Source organism: Carya illinoinensis, chromosome 9 (genome assembly GCF_018687715.1).
Source record: "Carya illinoinensis cultivar Pawnee chromosome 9, C.illinoinensisPawnee_v1, whole genome shotgun sequence".
NCBI lineage: Eukaryota > Viridiplantae > Streptophyta > Magnoliopsida > Fagales > Juglandaceae > Carya > Carya illinoinensis.
Genome location: NC_056760.1, coordinates 38,152,529 through 38,171,454, shown reverse-complemented (window position 1 = coordinate 38,171,454; position 18,926 = coordinate 38,152,529). Strand labels below are relative to the sequence as shown.

At 35.9% G+C, this 18,926-nt stretch overlaps 2 protein-coding genes across 2 annotated transcripts; one reads left to right on the top strand and one right to left on the bottom strand.

Moving 5' to 3' along the window:
* Window positions 1-1,763: 1,763 nt before the first annotated feature.
* On the top strand, window positions 1,764-6,962 carry LOC122276446 (U-box domain-containing protein 13-like). The gene is made up of 5 exons (XM_043086168.1): window positions 1,764-2,222; window positions 2,584-2,700; window positions 4,151-4,603; window positions 4,911-5,190; window positions 5,833-6,962. The coding sequence occupies exons 1-5, from the start codon at window positions 1,950-1,952 to the stop codon at window positions 6,699-6,701; spliced, it is 1,992 nt and encodes a 663-aa protein (XP_042942102.1). The 5' UTR covers window positions 1,764-1,949; the 3' UTR covers window positions 6,702-6,962.
* Window positions 6,963-15,186: 8,224 nt separating this feature from the next.
* LOC122275330 (dof zinc finger protein DOF5.1) lies at window positions 15,187-17,198 on the bottom strand. The gene is made up of 2 exons (XM_043084347.1): window positions 16,809-17,198; window positions 15,187-16,656 (listed from the first exon to the last, which is right to left on the bottom strand). Exons 1-2 carry the CDS (start codon window positions 16,857-16,859, stop codon window positions 15,667-15,669), a joined length of 1,041 nt encoding a protein of 346 aa, XP_042940281.1. The 5' UTR covers window positions 16,860-17,198; the 3' UTR covers window positions 15,187-15,666.
* Between the last annotated feature and the right edge of the window lie 1,728 nt (window positions 17,199-18,926).

The window sequence follows — 18,926 nt, the reverse complement described above, 5'->3', positions numbered from 1 at the left end:
ATGGAAGAGTACGAGGTGGGGTGGGAGGTATCGAGGTGAGGTGCGGTAGCAGCGGTGCGAAGTGGTGGATGGTGGGCAGGGTTCTCTGCAGCAAGAAGAAGAAAGGGGAGAGAGAGGCTGGGGAGTGTGACGCGCAGGAGGTGGGAGATTAAATAAGATAGGGTTTTCACCCTTTGGTTAAAACGACAGTGTTTAAGAGGGGCTGGGCTCACTTGCCATATGTTGGGCTTGTTCTCCACCCCCTTGGCCCAAAACAATTCACAACACAAAAAAAACTCTATCCTAACCCACTACGCAGAAAGCCCAAATCTAAAAAGCGAGTAATAAACAATAAAATAAAATAAACAATAAAAATACTAATAAATAAATTAAAACACACTAATTTTTGGAGTCTCACATTTTGCATTGTTCGTCAGATTGTCTTCGAATTTAATTTACCTTTTGAGTCCAATAAAACAAATCTTTTTATTTTCTAATCTATCAAAACATGTAATTATTAAATTTCACTAATCTATCATTATCTAAAAATATTTCCTAAAATTACTTTTTTTTATGAATTAAATTATTCATTAATTAATTTTTTTTGTTAAAAATCATATATATTTTTGTTATTAAAGACCTTGTCTCATCCAACTAGACAAACGTGTTTTGCCCGTTGTTCCAACCTAGTATATATATATATATAAATATATATAATATTATATATCCTTCATTCCACAATAATGAGATCTCTTATACCTAGTCCTCATCGACATTTAATTTGGTAGTTGAAGTTGAAGCAAATTCAAGAGAGAAAAAACTTATCCCAAAGTTTGCTTATTAACACAAAAAATACATTATTAACATTGAAGCTTGCAACAAAATACTAGTACTTGCATATCCTTCAATCCACAAGAATAGGATCTATTATTTCAAGAACTTAATTACATTTAATCTGGCAGTTAAGGTTGAAGCAAATTCAAGATAGAAAAATAACATATTCTAAAGCTTGCTTATTTACATATAAAATATATGATAAGGGTTATAGTTACAAAAAGATTTTATAAAAGTAAACTTACAAACTGATAAAAATTCATATATTATGTTAGTCGTTAGATCTACTTTACAATAAGAGTAACTTTTCAATTTAACGTATCACATCAATCCATATCAATTTGTGAATTGACTTTTATAATATATCTTTATGACGAAAACATTTCTCAAAATACATTATTAATCCTAAAAATACATATATCTCTCTTATAAACATGTATTCCTCGTTAATAGGATCTCCCCTCATCTCACAAGAATAGGATCTACTACTCCTAAATCTCAACCGCACCTAATTTGATGGTTAAGGCTTAAGCAAATTTAGGATAAAAAGATCTATCACAAGTGTTTTATTAACTAAAAAAATACATTATATGGGGAAACTTTTCACCTATTTAGCATAAAAAACATTTGTGTTTTTTATTTTTATTTTTTGTAATTATAATAACAAACATAGAGATGCAACTATTGCAAAATTTTTACACAATTATTCAATAAAATATTAATTTATTTGGTTTTTTTTTTATTTGGTTTATGAATTAAAAATAATAAAATATTAGAAAATTAAGGTTTTTTTGAATTAAAAAAACTAATAAAATATCAGATAATTAAGAAATTAAAATAGTGGGGACACTAATATAACTATTTAATGTACTAATCCCAACTTTACAAAACAAAATCCGTACGAAAATAGCGTCTCCCTCTCCCTACTGTGCTTTATTAAGTAACCAATAAGACCAACCATAAAAGGATGAAGCACCAACGCCTCCTCCACTGTCCTTCCGCACTTTGCTCGTTCACAATCTTTCGTTTCCAATTTCTGAGCCCATTCCCGTTCTCCAGCCCTTTATTCTGCACTGCCGTTGGATTTGAAGGCTCCGGCTTGCTTCCTTTTTGGGGTTAGTTTGAGTTTCATCAGCATGGACAAGGAGGAAAAATCTTTGGTGCTACGGAAGCTGATCGACGTTTCCAACGAGATCTCTGAGATATCGGAATTCAAATGCGTGATCAGGAAGCAGTGTTCTGACCTCTCCAGGAGGTTGAGGCTGTTGACGCCTCTGTTCGAGGAATTGGGAGAGACTGAGGAGAGAGTCTCGGAGGAGGCAGGCAGAGCTCTGGCTAATTTAAAGGATGCTCTGGAGAAAGCCAAGAATTTGCTTCAATTTGGCAGCCGAGGCAGCAAGATTTACATGGCGCGTCATTTCTTCTTCTTCTTATTTTCTCTCCCTCTCGCTCTCGCAGTTAGCACCATCTATTTTTCAAATTATTTACTTGGTTGGTGAGAAAAAGTGACCGAAAACTGCAATTTTTAATCATACTATTTTTCTCTATTGGGACCCAAGAGGAAAACAAAGAAAGCCAGCGGCTTTTTCTTTTTCCAAATGTAACTTTGGTTGGGGTACTTGATTTCATCGACATGCCCATTAAGTAGATTCTGTGTTTGTATCCCGAGATGCGGGTGTGAAGCTCTGCGATTTACTCCTTATATATATTCGCTTCATCAGTATAAACACTGGGTTGCAACTTTTATGGTATGTTTTTCTATCCTTGCAGGTACTGAAGGGAGAGCAAATCAAGTCTCAATTTGAGGAACTTAGAGTTCACTTTGAACAAGCCTTGGGTGATGTTTCCTACCACGATTTTGACATTTCAGTTGAAGTTAAAGAGCAGGTGAACGTTTACATTTTCACTCTATTTTTTTTATTGCTGGACAAGACGAGCTTGCCTTGGTCTAATTCGTCCACACAGAATGTCCGCTTCTATGCATCCTAGTTTTATACAAAAATAACTATTAGTGTTTCCAATAGGATGAAAAAACCACGTTTTCTTGTCAAGGAAACTGTAGTCAGGATTTTATCTATTGTTTTTTGTTAGCAAAGACATAAGCGAATTTTGCAAGCGCTGATTTGTTTGTTATATATTTTTATATATAGTATATATATTTGTAATTAAATCCATATTATTGAAACCCAAATCGTTCAAAGTAACCTACAAAGGACTCATTTCCACCAGTCAAGAGGTTGGATTACACACTGACACATAATAGAATACAACACCCTCTGAAATTCCCTACTCAACCACAATTAGATAGACACCCAGAAACAATACAGTTACAGCACAATTGGTAGAAGCACACCTATCAAGGAAATACAACTGGTAGCCAAGTAATTTGCACAAGCTCAAGATGCAACGCAGCAGAACAACTCACTCCACGATTCAAACGCAATTTGCACGGATACAAAATCCACTTGGTTTCGTACCTTATGAAACCAACTTGACCTCTTAGATGGTTTAGAGAAAATAGAAACCCAAACTTCAAACAAAAAGCTTTCCTTCAAATAAACTTCTCAATCTCCCAGCGTTGTGGTAACTTGTATCAGTGTCTCTCACCATACTGAGGAGTACACACAAAAAATAGCTTTTTGCCAAAGTAGTTTCATCTATACACATCAAAAACATTAACAACACAGAGGCCACAAAAATAAGTTAATCTCCAAAACACATATCTTTCTTACAGTCCTCTTATCTCCAAAACACAGATCTTTCTTACAGTCCTCTTAAACAAGAGGCAAAGCCACAAATCCATTGCTGTGAATCTTCCACAAAAACAAAAAATGTATAAAAAATAAAGCCGCGAAGCACACAAACCTACAACATGGATTTGGCCACAAAATCGTTTCTTTTCAAATATGGGAGAGACCTCCCTCACAGACACACAAGCTTGGATCCCATGAAGGAGAACATTGAAAGACCCATAGTTGGAGAAAGAGGCCTCTCCTCAGATCTGCACATGGCTCATTCAAAGTTGGAGAAAGGACACATCTTCCAATGGATACCACATTGCAAAAAAGTCTGCAGCAGTGCACCTCCACTGTGCTAAGCCCCTTACACGGAGAGTCCTTGCTGCTATTGAGGGTTTCCAAACAGGCCCTCTCATGCTGACTTGGAGCCCAAAGTGGGGTCGTTTTAGTTTAGAGAGTCAGCATATGGCCCAAAATGGGATCTTTATCAAGCACCAATTCTCTCATGTTTTAGCTTAACAAATTTGCAGTCATGTCTAATGGTGTTTTATCATTTTTTTTAAATGTTAACATTCATTATTCAAATGTGCTATTTTCAGGTTGAGCTTTTGCATACTCAATTTAAAAGAGCCAAGGAACGGATTGATGCACCTGACTTGGAGCTGTACGAGGAACTTCTATCCATCTACAACAAGAGCAATGATATAGATATTGATGCAGGGGCTGTACGTATATTATGCGAGAAGCTCAAGTTTATGGAAATTGAAGACATCAAGGAAGAATCACTAGCTCTACTGCAGATGGTTGGTTCCCATGATGAAGGCGTAGATGATACTGTAAAGAAGATGTCTATGCTGCTGAAAAAATTTGAACATTATCTGCAGACAGAATATTGCAACATTAGTCCATCTTCCAGTAATAATAATTCTGCACGTTGTAGTGACCAGGAATGCACTGAGAAGTGTACCCAATCACCAGTTGTACCAGAAGATTTTCGTTGCCCAATATCACTGGAGTTGATGAAAGATCCTGTCATCATTTCCACAGGGCAGGTTTGTAATTAAAATAAAGATTTGAGTAATTTATGTTGGTTCCTAGTTCTATTCTTTTGTTGTGTTGGAAAGGTTTTCTTTATGTATTTTCTTCTGGGAAAAACTCTAATAAGAAGCCAGTGAGTGTAAATGTTAAACTTCTCTATCCAGTGACTTGTGCTCAATGTGTACTTTTTTTTTTTTAACAAATAATTATAAATTCTCATTTCTGGCTGCTCATTTTTGGTTACAAAGTTCCGGAGTTTGATTTTTAAGAGTTGCTGATTTTACTTATAAACTTCTCACGAAGCTCTTTCTGTTTTTGAAGACTTACGAGCGAGCTTGCATTAAGAAATGGCTTGACGCAGGACATGGAACATGTCCAAAGACACAGCAGATCATTTCCAATTCCATCCTTACCCCCAACTATGTTTTATCTAGCCTAATCTCCACATGGTGTGAGGTGAATGGGATGGAATCTCCTAAACGATCAGGCAATTCACACCAAGGTAGGGTTGCATATGCTGGTTCAATTGAAATTGTGGAGCTTGAAGCTCTCCTGAGCAAGCTAACCTCTGACAATATCGAAGACCAGAAGACTGCTGCAGGTGAGCGTAACAAAAGTTTGAACATCTTGGGCTTTCCCTCCGAATTTCTATGATGGAAGATATGGTTTACTCTTATTTGCAACTTTTGCTAACACATGCCTCCTTTTCTTTTGAAATGTTCCTGTCTGTATGTCTCTGCTGTTGAAATATTTGATTTTATCCAGCAATGACTTAAAAATATGAATAGGTAAACGTTTGAGCAAGCGCTCTTGATAGTAGTAAAAGATATAAATAAATCTGCCATTCATTTTATATGTAATTTTTAGAGGTGGAGTTGCTGCACGTGGTAGAATAGAATGAAGAAAAGGAGAACCAATCAAGTGAACCTTGTTATCCTTCACGTGTTTAGGCAGTAAATAACCCATGAATTACAACAGGTTTTGACTTGTCAGTCACCTATATATATATTATTTCTTTTGCAATAGTGCAAAAGTAACATTCATCGGCGCATCACCACTGCCAGTGTTCTGTCATTCTCTCTTTGTTAAACATAAGTTTAATAGAGAGAGAGATTTTTCTTTATCAGACTTCCTTTTATCCAGGACTCAAGGACGAGCATTTTTAATTCCTCACTGAGGTCTCTGAAACCTTTCATAATTTGATACATTACATTTTATATAACAAGTTCTAAACTTGTTGTAGGCGAGCTCCGTCTTCTTGCCAAGCACAATGGTGATAACCGTGTGTTGATTGGTGTGGCTGGTGCCATACCCCTCCTTGTTGGCCTCCTATTTGTACCTGACATTCGCACCCAAGAGCATGCAGTTACTGCTCTATTGAACCTATCTATTTGTGAGGTTAACAAAGGTAGCATAATATCCTCTAAGGCCATTCCTGGAATCCTCCATGTGCTCAAGAATGGGAGTATGGAGGCACGAGAGAATGCAGCAGCCACTTTTTTTAGCTTGTCTATGGTGGATGAGTACAAAGTAGCTATTGGTGCATCTGGAGCAATCCCGGCACTGGTAACACTTCTAATTGAAGGTAGCCAGAGGGGGAAGGCAGATGCAGCATCAGCACTATTCAATTTGTGCATATATCAAGGGAACAAGGGGCGGGCAGTCAGGGCCGGTGTTGCACCCATTCTGATGACACTACTTACAGAATCTGGTGGTGAAATGGTGGATGAGGCATTGGCCATTATGGCACTACTGGCTGGTAACCCTGAAGGAAAAGTCGCCATTGGAGCTTTGAATGCTGTGTCAACTTTGGTGATGTTAGTCGAGAATGGATCTCCTAAAAATAGAGAGAATGCAGCCGCAGTGCTGGTGCACCTTTGTGGTGGAGATCCTCAGCATCTCTCGGAGGCTAAGGCACTTGGTGTAATTACTCCCCTCGTGGACCTGGCAACAAATGGTACAGAGAGGGGCAAGCGGAAGGCTGAACAGTTGATTGAGATTATAGGTAGATCTGGAGAGCATCATGAACAAACTCAGATGCAAGCCAGTGCCCATCCTCTGGCTCAGCCATCATATCAGCAATCTGTAGCAAATGGCACAGATGATAGCTAAGGTCTTAATTTCCATTTTGTTTCGTGTCAAGCATATTATTGTTCATTATGTTCTTCTTTTAGGGAAAGTCAGTCAACTGGCATTATAATGTGGTAATTTATGTTAGGTAGTCGATAGGTGTGGTAAATACTTTTTTTTTTTGGTGTGAATGGGTAAGGTTGAGGCGCAGATATAATTGTCTATTAATGCAACTCTGCTGATGAACTAGAAACTTCTGCAGTGGAACAAAATCTATAATGGAAAGTATATTTGCCTACATAATTTGGAGTCTGCATTCATACGTTTTCTTGTACCATATCTCCATCTGGATCCCAACCTGGCCCATTGGATCTCAGTCTGTATGCAAAATTGATCTGTTCATAGGGCTACTACAGTCGTTGCTTTCTCGAACATCAACTATTAACTTTTCTTCTTTTTTGTTTTGTTTAGGCAGTGAGGTAGAGATAAGAAATAGAAGGAAAGGTTACCATTTCAAAACAGTGAGATTCTGAATAAAAAGGCAAAACCGATTGTCATTACATAAGGTGGTGCTAATTGTTTGAGAGTAGTGCTAATCAGTGTCAATCGGAAAAGAGAGAATTGCCAATACATTGAGCGTCGAATATTATGTGGTTGATAAACCAACTTTTTGGTCGTCAATCCAACAAGGCCCCAAAAAAATCATGTGGCGAAGAGAGGCCTTTGTCTATTCCTTAAAGGTCGCATTTTTATCCAAGTTTTTCTCTTTCTTTTTTGAAGGGGTTTATCATTCAACTACACAAGCAGCCAGCCCTTTCTCCAAAAGAGAAATTTCCAAGAAATTTCGAGCGTTCTCTTTGGACAACCAAGTTGGATTTGCAAGATGTTTGAATGGGCCTCTCACATGTCTCAGTGCAGGCTGTAGGATATAGGACCATGTAAGCGAGTGTGTATTATTTGTAAAAGAAAATGTAATATATCTGTTAAAAAAATAAGAAAAAAATAAAAGAAAGGACAGGGAATCCGTACTGTATGCACCAGATGCATGGAAATTGACCTTGTAATTTGTCTTGACTTGAGAAATATTGTGAAGGTGTTGGTGCCAGATTAATGTAATTTATTTGTGTGCTACCAACCCTGGTCTTGTTCTTATTTTGAAGTCAACACTAAAGTCAAGGAACAAGATAATTCCAAGATTTGGTTGGTGGCTAAGGTCTTCATTAATCACGATTTAAGTGGTTATAATGTTGGCTTTGAGTTGGGGTTCACTTTGAATTTGACCTATGTGGGCGGAACACTGTTGCAGGTTAGACAAAACTCATATGATTCAAACATTCTCACAGTACTTAGGACACGTTATATAGATTAGATTGATCTACTCCATCATTCTTTAATATTTAGATAATCACTACAAGAAAAACGGGCAATTGCGACCAATTTATAGCAACGAAAAGAGTATTAGCAACCAAAATTGGTTGCTAATACTCTTTTCGTTGCTATAAATTGGTCGCAATTGCCCGTTTTTCTTGTAGTGAATATTACTTGCGAGCTGTATTTAATATAAAAAAATCATATGCTTTCCTTTTTTATTTTATTTTATTAAATCACAAAATGATGTGATTTAATTAATACATTATATTATAAAATTATTATTAAAAAATTTATGTATTTAAATATTTAAAAAATAAGTGAGATTGAACTAGAGATGTATAGGTTTCGCAGTAAGAACGCCGTAGAAAGATTAGAGAGAGAGAGAGAGAGTGGGGGCCAGTACGTACCTGACAGATAGAGCGTATTCTCCGTGCTCAAAGACCGACATTGACGAGGAATTGTTTTTGCTTATGGAGCTCAATTATGTTTCAATTAGATAAAATAATATGTGTTGCTTCTTAATTAAATCATCTGCTGCGTATATTCTATTGTTTTTGTTCTGCTCAAGGATCTTACAAAATCTCTCTTACGGCCACCAGATTGATGCGTTTGAAAAGGCTGGCTAGCTAATTTAAATATATATCATATATCGATAGGAGTGCTTCCTCACGCAAGAATCCATTCCATGCATATATATATATATATATACATACATATGTATGATATATATATATATATATATATATGAAGGGATTAAAGAAATGAGAAAAATCCACCGCATTATATGTATTATAACAAAGAATATATATAAAATGGCGTGCTCATAAACAAACTAATTTGTATATACAGTAATTTTTATATATTTATTATATACTCTATTAATATAATTGATTATGTCATTTTTTTAATAAAAAATAATTAATTTAATTAATGATATTAATAAAATATATAAAAATAACTGTATTATAAAAAATCTGATTTTTAAATATGACAATAATATATCATAGACGCTGTTGTTGACAATTAATGTCATAAATTATTATTATATTTAGCGGACAAAACACATCAAGTACTTTGTTTTGCATGAGGACTACGACACCGCACTTCGCAAAAGATCATACGACACCGCACTTCGCAAAAGATCATGATATCCTACACCTATACATGCTATAGCTGAATACTTCTTCCAGCTTTCTTTTTTTTCTCTCTGTTTTGTTTCATTGATATTGTAAGAGCGCATTAATTAGCTAGCTAGCTTTGAATAAGTATATATATATAATCAACAAATTTGAACCCCTAGCCTGATCTTCAGCTTCCATAAGATGATGATTTTACCAAAGTTTATTATATATTTTTATCAATATGATCAGGGTTGTAATTTTAATATGAAAGATCCCAAATTTCAAATACCTAGAAAATTATAGATTTATTATACACGATGGCATACAATTTTTCTTTTCGGTACGATATATATATATATATATATGGTTATTTTGATAGTGAGATGAGATGAGATATATGATTTTTTATGAAAATTAAAAGTGGAATAAAATATTATTAGAATATTATTTTTTAATATTATTATTATTTTGAGATTTGAAAATGTTGAATTATTTATTATATTTTATTTAAAAATTTAAAAATTTATTAATAATGAGATGAGATGGATTGAAAGTATTTCTCAATCCAAATAGCCTCTAATTATTTGGTACGACAGAATTACTATAATTTGAATTGATACACGTGAATGTGTGGGAGTGATCATGAACTAATGACAAAGCATCCATGATAATGTAATAGCTAAGTACTATAGCAGCTAGGACTACTTTTCTTTAGAATTAATCTTAAAATAATGCCTATATAATATAATAATATATGTGTCATAATAATTGCTGAATTAATGGCCATCTCATGCTGCATGCACAGAATTATATATGCGCGCCATTCAATTCATGCATCAATTAAGGCTTTTTTAGTTTTACTAATCATCACTGATCGACTGCTAGCTAACACAATGCAATATATACGCCACAAATATCACACATGATATTGTTGCAAAAGTAACTTCATTGGATGCTAATACATACATATATATAAAATTAAGCTAACCTACAAAAGCTGGTAAAGATAGAGCGTTAATGTTTGGCCCACAGGCAGGGGACCCTCCTTCCAGATTATTAATTTGATCTTATTCTGGAAAGCATTCTGTGTGGGACAAATCTTTAAAAAAACCTTACCAGATTGAACTTTCTCATCGTTTATAAGGAAACAATTAAGCTAGTTCGCCAGTTTCATCTTGGTCGGGAAATTTAAATTTGGTATTCATGAAATGATCTAGTGAGGAATCTAAAATCTGGGATATGCATGTGCTTGATTAAACACGTGGGAGAACGTGATCGATCACGAGGAGATCAACTTGATCAGAAGCAGCTCGATCTTGGAATCTCAGAATATCTCACTTTCTTAATTTCTCCACGACCTCTTACGTTCATGGAGATTGTCTAAAGAGATATTAAGAACCATACAAAAGTAAAGCTGTTGTGTGTGCGCGCGCGCGCGTCTGAGCCACATAGAGGGAGGACTCGCGCATGCACATCGATCTATGCATGAGGGTTGAAGGCATCAACATGCATGAAGAGATGATATTGTTGAACAGTAAAAAATAGAGAGAAGGAATGCCGGCAAGAGGTCCAGGAACATTTTAACAGATTTGGCTTGGATTTTCGAGCCTTCAAATCCTTCTAGTACCAACTACTCTATAATTTCGTTCGTACAGTTAAGTTCCTTCTTTACATGGCCGGCCAGCGCCTACTATCTTTGCAGATCATATATACAGTTTGAGATATAATATTATTCGTACGTAATTAAATACCCGCATTTCAACATCGACAATTTCGGATCACTATGATCATTACGTACCCCTCCCCTTGATTACTGAACAAATGCATGAAGGAACCGACAGCCCAACCGTGAGATAGACCAAGATAGTCAGACGTGACTGTGACTCTGTGTGTGTGTGTGTGAGAGAGAGAGAGAGAGAGAGAGAGAGAGAGATTTATTTATTTATTTTTTTTTGACGGTTTTGAATGTGCTTTATTCGTTCCTGGCAAGCAGCCTTGGTTCTTGCAAAAAGCAAATCCAAACACTCCCCAAGATTCCTTTCTTTCAAGATGGCCAACCCCCAAGTTTGGAATATATATATATATATATATATATATATATATATGTGTGTGTGTATGTACGTATGAATACAGTACTCCATCTTTGTATTAATATTATTAATATTGCGGCTATATCTCAGAAGTTTCTTAAAGACTGAGATGACGTACGTGTTCTTTGTCATTATTTTATTGCTTTTAAGATTAATTAGCTGTCACTTTTTTTTTTTTTTTGGTAATAAGCATGCATGGTGTATAATTTATCATGCAGCGACCCACTAAATTCATCAAACAAAGAATATTGTTATATAAATATATATATATATATATATATATATATAATATTATACACTCAATAAAACGTTTTAAAAAGTTATAAGTTCCATGAATTCCAACTTCAAATCTGGTCGAGTATCTTGATCTTTTCTGGTCACCTTATTCATTTTTATTTCTATGTTAGTAGTGGATGATTAGTCTCACAAACTTTTTTCTTGTTATATATATATATAGTTACAATAAAATGATGTTATATTCACAAAAAGATATCATTAAAATAAATTTACAAACTAATGTGAGCTGGTGTGATACGTTGAATTGTAGTCATGTCAGTTTATAAGCTTATTTTTTTAAAATCTATTTATAGATTAAGTATTTTTTTTATATCTACAAAAAAAATTTATAAAAATAATCTTATAAATTGAGATGATCGATTTGATATGATATGTTGGATTGTAAACTTTTTTTTCTTTTAAATATATTCAATATATATCGTAATAAATCATTTCAATTTATAAATTTATTTTTATAAAATTTATCCGTGGACGAAGCATTTCTCTTAGATATTCGATAGTTCCAGACAATTCTATCCAACTTTTTGCCTATATATTTCAAAATTTATCGCCATAATTATAATCATCTAAAAGACAGGCATTCTGAAATACGAGATCTTGTACTTAATTATAACATGAAACCCAGCATTCAAATTCCTAGAAAAACTCATGAGCAGCAAACCTCAAACAAACCAACATATCAACCAACCGGCCTGAAAGTGTTCGCAAGTGAAGTCCTTGATGTTTGGACCACTCTGATCAGTTAGTGTCAGAAACATGAGCGATTACATGGGAGCGGAGTATATAACAATAAGGCAGATTCAAACTTCCACGCTGCTATGGAGCGCGTGCACAACCGGAAAAAGACACCACTGTCAGCTTCCTCATACTGACAGAACAGTACCTTGTTTTCATGTGAGTCGTGACGAGACACTAGTCCCTCACGCGATTGGAAAACGCAAAAGGGTCAGACATTCTTTGACTCACCAGTTTGCATAGGAGGCAGGTGGTGTTCTTCCCTCCATATCTCAACATTTATATTCTTCAGCAACAAAGTTCGAGAATTCTGTCTTTAACAGTTTTCAAAGACGACCCAAATGTCCTATTTATAATTATTATGGCTTTCCTTTTTCTTCTTTGTTTATGAGTTTTTCTTTTTTTGGGTCATGGTTTTGAGTGGCATTTTGGCGTCTTTTGAGACACACCCTTTGTCTTACTCCCAAAGGACTAATTGGCAAAGCTATAAGCCTAGATAGATGGAAGCTGAAGAAAGTGAAGAAAGTGTTAGCATATGAAAAGTAATTTAGTCACAAATAAATTATATAAAAATAAATTTATAAATTAATATATTTTATTAATTTATAAATTTATTTTATATAAATTTTTTATATCTGTAATAATTTTGTTAGTGTATATATAGCTATCAAAATCACGAAATTAACGCTTCATGACCTCATAGTCTTGGAGTCTTTGTTCTCACCCAACAATAAGTACATCTACAAATTATTACAAAATCATTCCATTTACTATATATATCAACCATTCTTACCTACCCAGATGCAGTCCCATGATCATTACTATTTATTGATTTGAACTCTTTTGGTTTCAGGGAACATATATAATAATTAATGCTCTTTCTCATGCAAAAATAATAATTAATCAAACATGCATATATATATATATATATATTGAAGAATTTTGCTTGTTTGGAAAGTCAGTTGGAAGTCACTAAAGTTGTCGAGGTGGAAAACTGCAGGGATTTTGGATCTCAAACACTATATCCGAATCCCGTTAAATGATTAACTTCTTGGACTTTGTGTATGGCTGCACAAGACAAGATGGTAGAAGAAACAGTCTATATTTTTTTTCCCTCTCCTCCAGAATTTGAAGTTATTCTGAAATATTCCAATCTGATCTCCACTATTACAATAGTTTGTGATGTCGGATATATTAGTAAAGCCATGAGATCGACTTGGGATATTAATGTTCAGTACCGATGATCTGCAGATCATGATTATCACGGAGAAAAAAAAAAAAAAAAGGGTCCATTTTCTGACCTATATCGGACTGTCAATTTAGGACCAGACGCACTGCAAAAATAGAGTAAGACCGTCTCTAACTCCGATAACGATGACTTGGTCAGATCGTATCAGCAAAAGGTGGTCGCCCCCGCGGTCGTAAGGGTTTTCTGATCACTGTCAAGCGTTCTTGCATGCTGTCGCGCGCATTCCCCATGACTGAATGTCAGCTACAACACCGCGCAATTGACTGCATATAATAATATGATAATCCAGTGTCGTGCTTACAGTTTCTTAACAAGGGATCATGTCCATATATATATATACATATATATATATATCCACACATGATCTCTGGTCAGGTTTGTTGAAATTCATTCTGATCATCCATGCATTCTCTACTTTCGACCCGACAAATGTCAGATATCAAAAGAACAACGGATGAGTAAGAACCTAAGAGCCGACAGGTACGTAGTAGAAGCGGAGCCATTATTTCGAGTAATATTAATACATCTGTCGACGGGTGATCTGCTCTCAGACTCTCCAGTAATATTTGATGAGAAAGAGATGAGAAAGCGAAGCAGATGGAGACAGCTCAATAGCAATATTTGATAACTATCAATTTTGCAATACCTGATCGAGATGAAAGCTGATTGATGCAAGATGAATTACCTCACGTAAGTTACTAAGTTGATTAATGGTTGACGTAATCGTCAAAACAAGAATCAGTACCAAACATATTTAAAAAAAAATAAAAAAACATCATCTTAATTGGTAGTTGACATAGAACCCACAACTAGGGGCCATAAACGTGATGAGATATCCATTCCTGACCTTTACCATAGCCAGCAGAAGCCATGCATATATGCTTCATTCACGTTTCTCATTAACATTAATTTATCTATCATGTTAACCCATCCGTTTCATGCCGTTTGATCTGCGTTCTGTCTGTTTCCTGAATTAGAATGGAAGTAATTATATCCTTAATTCCGACCATCACACACATGATATATCTAGAAACAGTTGAGTAGAGTGAAACGAATTAACGTCGTAGAATATTAATTAATTACTGTCTATTCGTGATAATGTTTCATTACCCAAATTGAAGTGTATTCATGATCAAGTACTGTTAATTAGTTGGTTGTATGTTAAAATCCTCTGATCATGCATGCCTAACTAATTTTAAAGTGTGCATTAATTAATGTATTAAAATCACACTAACGTATCAAAGTTAGTCAAGTTGGCCTTTACTATTCTCAACATTATGATATTAGAAACTTGGTAGAAACTGTACCAAGATTTCTCAGAACAGCATTCTTTTATTAGTTACATATATAGTAACCGACACGAAACTTTGACAATGTTGTAGATATATACGAAAAGTGATCGAAACACTAATTAATTATATTAGAAAAGGTTCGTGAGAGTCATCTTTACCCAAAAAAAAAACAAAAAGGATCGCAGGGATGATCGTCAAATTAGAAATTACATGAACTGTTTGACCAAGATCGGCTTATAATTAATGAAGGTCAGCTGCTAATGAAGTATTTGTAATCTGTAATGAACATATATAATGCAAGGTCAATCGTATAACCACAGAATTAGTAGATGCTATTTATATATATATAAATATTATATGGGCCATTTTGTCAGCATAGAAGTACTTAAATTAAAATCCTTGATCAAGACAATGCTTATGATGACAGCATCATGTCCGGTTGGTTCAAAAACCTCAGGATCTCACAACACTCACTATCGTAAACATGTTCATACACTCCAATCTAAAGCTAAACGAGAAATGAAAAGAAAACCAAAAATGTAAAAGATCTAAGTGGAAGAAACCAAAATTAAATAATAATAATAATAATAATAATAATAATAATTAACCTACCATATTTCTAGGGTTTTCAGTTCATCTGGAAACAAGGACGTCCTCGGGATCCGTCTCAAGTTTCTTCATCTTGGACAAGGAACTTAAAAGGTTCGTACGTAGATGCTATGGAGTTGGATGAAACTACGTCTTTGAAGTTAATTTTTGGATCTTTGATTGCAGCCACACTAACAAAAAGAAACCAAAGCTTCATCATGGAGATGAGCTTCTTGATCAAACCACTTGGAAGCTAGCAAAACTCTATAGGGGGTTTCTGGTAGTGGAGGAAGAGCTAAAACCAGAAAGATCTGTCCATGCAGTAGTACTTGTATTACCACTCCAATACTGTTCACTGCCAGGGATTCCCAAGAACTGCCTCGACAAATTCAGTTCCTGATTTTCTTCCATTTTCACTGAAGCCGCCTGCTGATTAACTCCCGAGCTAGACGCCTTGACTCGGCCCTGACTCGCTCCACCCATGTAACTTGATGCATCAACACCACTCCCAAACAACCCCGGTACTGAAGGATCCAAGCCACCAAAGAAGGGAAACTGCTGTGTTTGCTGCAGCCGCCACTGCTCTAAACCCCCACTCGATAACAAGGATCCTCCTCCATCGGTACCAGCACCTCCTCCCAAAGCACTTCCTATGTGGAAATTCAAGTCACCAGCCACTCCCATTGGTGCCGAGATCGGGCCGTAATTCAAGCCATAGTTCAAGCCGATCTCGCTTGCAGCAAAGTCGTGAGTGAGTTGATGCAAGTTAGGAGTCATGAAGCGGAGCTGGGGCATAGTCGGGCCCAGGCCTATTATATCCCCGGCGGTTCCACTATTAGAGGGAATTGAGCTGGTGGAACCAGCACTACCGGATTGGCGATCGGCGCTGCTTGCTGGGGACTTTGAACTGCTCCCTTTGCTCCTTTTGTTCCTCCTGCAGCCTCCCCCCACGGGGACATTCCTGAGAGCGCCACCTCTAGTCCAGTACCTTCTGCAGGTCTTGCAGAAGTGGCGAGGTTGGGTGAGGCTGTAATTGTTGAAGTAGCAAAATTTAGTGTTTGTAGATTCGCATCTTGGGCATTTTAATGCGGTCTCAGGCATCGGTATGTTGGCCATGCGAGCTCGATCAGCCATTGAGCCAGGCCGGATCGAGCCGGAGCTTCCGCCTCCATGAGGTTGTGGAGGTGGCGGCGGTGGCGGTGGAAGAAGCTGTGAGCTCGCAGCAGCAGTAGTTCCAGCGGGATGATTTGGTTGCTGTAAAACACAAAGAAAGAAAGTAGAGGAAAACAAAATTCAAATATCTGGTATATTCAAGAAGATATTACAAAAGTAACAGGAATATTTATCTTTTGAATTTTCGCTTTTTTGGCAAAGAAACCATAGGAACAAATTCAAGAAACCCTTACCTGTTGCCAGTTGGCTGGATCAAGATAAGCTGGGATGGAAGAAAAAACCATGGTTCTTCTAGCTCTTTCTCTTTTGTAAAGGTTGGATGGGTTTTTCGGGAGAACTGTGTTGGAGAATCAAATCAACAAGAGAGAGAGAGAGAGAGAGAGAGAGAGAGAGAGAGAGAGAGAGTTTGCAGAGAAAGAGAAAGGAAGAAAGAAAGAGAGAAGATAGAGAAAGGAAGGTGGGGGGAGGATCGATGGAAATGAGGAGCAAAAATAAAGGAGGTAGCTAGGACCCTTTTATGTATTTATATATGTATATAAATTTTAGTTTATTATTGTTCCTTAAGACTGGACTGTTTTTGTTCTACTTCTGCTTTTTGGGGGGTTTAGAGAAGGCTATCCTGTTTCTTAACACATAAGCTTCTTTGGGATTCTCTCTGGGAACTGTGCTTGGAGAGTGAGAGAGAGAGAGAGAAAAAAAGAGAGGTTAGTGGTTCTCCTCTTGCATGAAGAAATTAAAGGTGATGCATGAATCTCTAGAGTCCAGAGCAGCAACATTCATATAATTAACTAGGTACTACTCTAGATAGATATATGCATGCCCATATACATATATATCATCCATCCATCCATCATCTATGGGGGCAATACCAAGTTTAAATATGATTACATCGTCATCGTCCGGGATTTGTATGTAGTGTGTCTATTTGAGATTTGAACTTAGTATTTCTGACAAATCTTAAAAAAAAAGTAGATCTTATCTAAAAAAATTATATAAAAAAATCATTTTTTATTAATAAAATCTACTATTTTACAAAAAAATTTATATAAAATTTATCTTATTAAGACTCCTATCTAACATTACTCGACCCAGCAACCCTTTTCCTTTGTATGCTCTGGTACGTCCCCCATCCCTCCCATCTTTTTACTTTAAAAACATTTATTGCATGGGAAATATTATTATAACTCACTGCCTTCTCCACGCGCCCTTCAAGGCCGTGCTTCCACTAATCCATCTTCTTCGTTTATATATATATATATATATTATATATACACTAGTAAGGATTCTATGCGCAAGGGCCACGCACACCCAGTTTGAAACGCGTTACCAAAATAGAACAGTAGATATGATAAATAAATAAATAAAACTAATAATAAATTAATGCATAAATTAAAACCTAAAAATAAAGAATTGCATTTTGTAAAATAGGAATAATATTAATCCAACAAATATTATTTATTTTTATGAATTGTTGTAGAAAATAAAATGAAGATAATTGCTATTTTTTTTCAATAATATTATATAGGAGTAATAATAATATTTTCCTATATAATATTATTTTAAATCTAAAAAAATTATAAAAAATATTTTATGAATTATTATATATAGAGTGCTCATACCAGGGCAAGCAAATAGTACTCACAACCTAGGTCGAGTACATGTAACCTAGGGCAAGAACTTTGAATAGTAATAGTGCTCGCCCTAAGACGAGCACTGCAGAAGTGTGAAGCTCGCCTCCAAGAGAGAAATCACGCCCAAGGGAAACATAAGTATTTGCACATGAAGCAAGCAAAGATTGCTCACATCGGGTGAGCAACAACATCTCGCATCGAGCAAGCAACAAGTGCTCCCAACTTAGGAGAGAAGAAATCCAATGCGAGCACTCGTTGTGAGCAACATTGTGAGCACTCGTTGCTCCTGGGTTGTGAGCACTCGTTGCTCGCCCGATGCGAGATGTTGTTGCTCGCCTGGTGCGAGAGCCCTTTGCTCACTTCATATACGAATACTTATGCCAGCCTAAAGCGTGACTTTTTTTCTCCTAGGATAGAGCTTCACACTTTTGGAAGGAAAAGTTTTTTTTAAAAAAAAAAAAGTGTAAATGTGCCAAAATGAAGATATCGAGATCCTTGAATACAGAGCAAGCAAAACGACCAAAACTGGCCTCGAAGGCACATCTTCTATTGCACAACTAGGGGTATTTTAGGTAAAAGTCACATTTTTTCACCTCCAATAAGGATAATCACGCCATTTTAAGTCTGCCATCATAAGGATACTGTTGGGGGGATTTTCCCTACGGCCTCAAGCTTGAAAGCACAGGCCTAGTCCGAGTGGCTGAAGAGCCTTCCTTAAAT

What these genes read in the sequence shown, in the direction of transcription:
- LOC122276446 (XM_043086168.1), top strand. Translation starts at nt 1,950, where the DNA reads ATGGACAAGGAGGAAAAATCTTTGGTGCTACGGAAGCTGATCGACGTT. An exon ending in GAGGCAGCAAGATTTACATG is followed by an intron (nt 2,223 to 2,583) that starts GCGCGTCATTTC and finishes CTATCCTTGCAG; the next exon opens with GTACTGAAGGGAGAGCAAAT. An exon ending in AGACCAGAAGACTGCTGCAG is followed by an intron (nt 5,191 to 5,832) that starts GTGAGCGTAACA and finishes AACTTGTTGTAG; the next exon opens with GCGAGCTCCGTCTTCTTGCC.
- LOC122275330 (XM_043084347.1), bottom strand. Translation starts at nt 16,859, where the DNA reads ATGGTTTTTTCTTCCATCCCAGCTTATCTTGATCCAGCCAACTGGCAA. An exon ending in ATCCAGCCAACTGGCAACAG is followed by an intron (nt 16,657 to 16,808) that starts GTAAGGGTTTCT and finishes TGTGTTTTACAG; the next exon opens with CAACCAAATCATCCCGCTGG.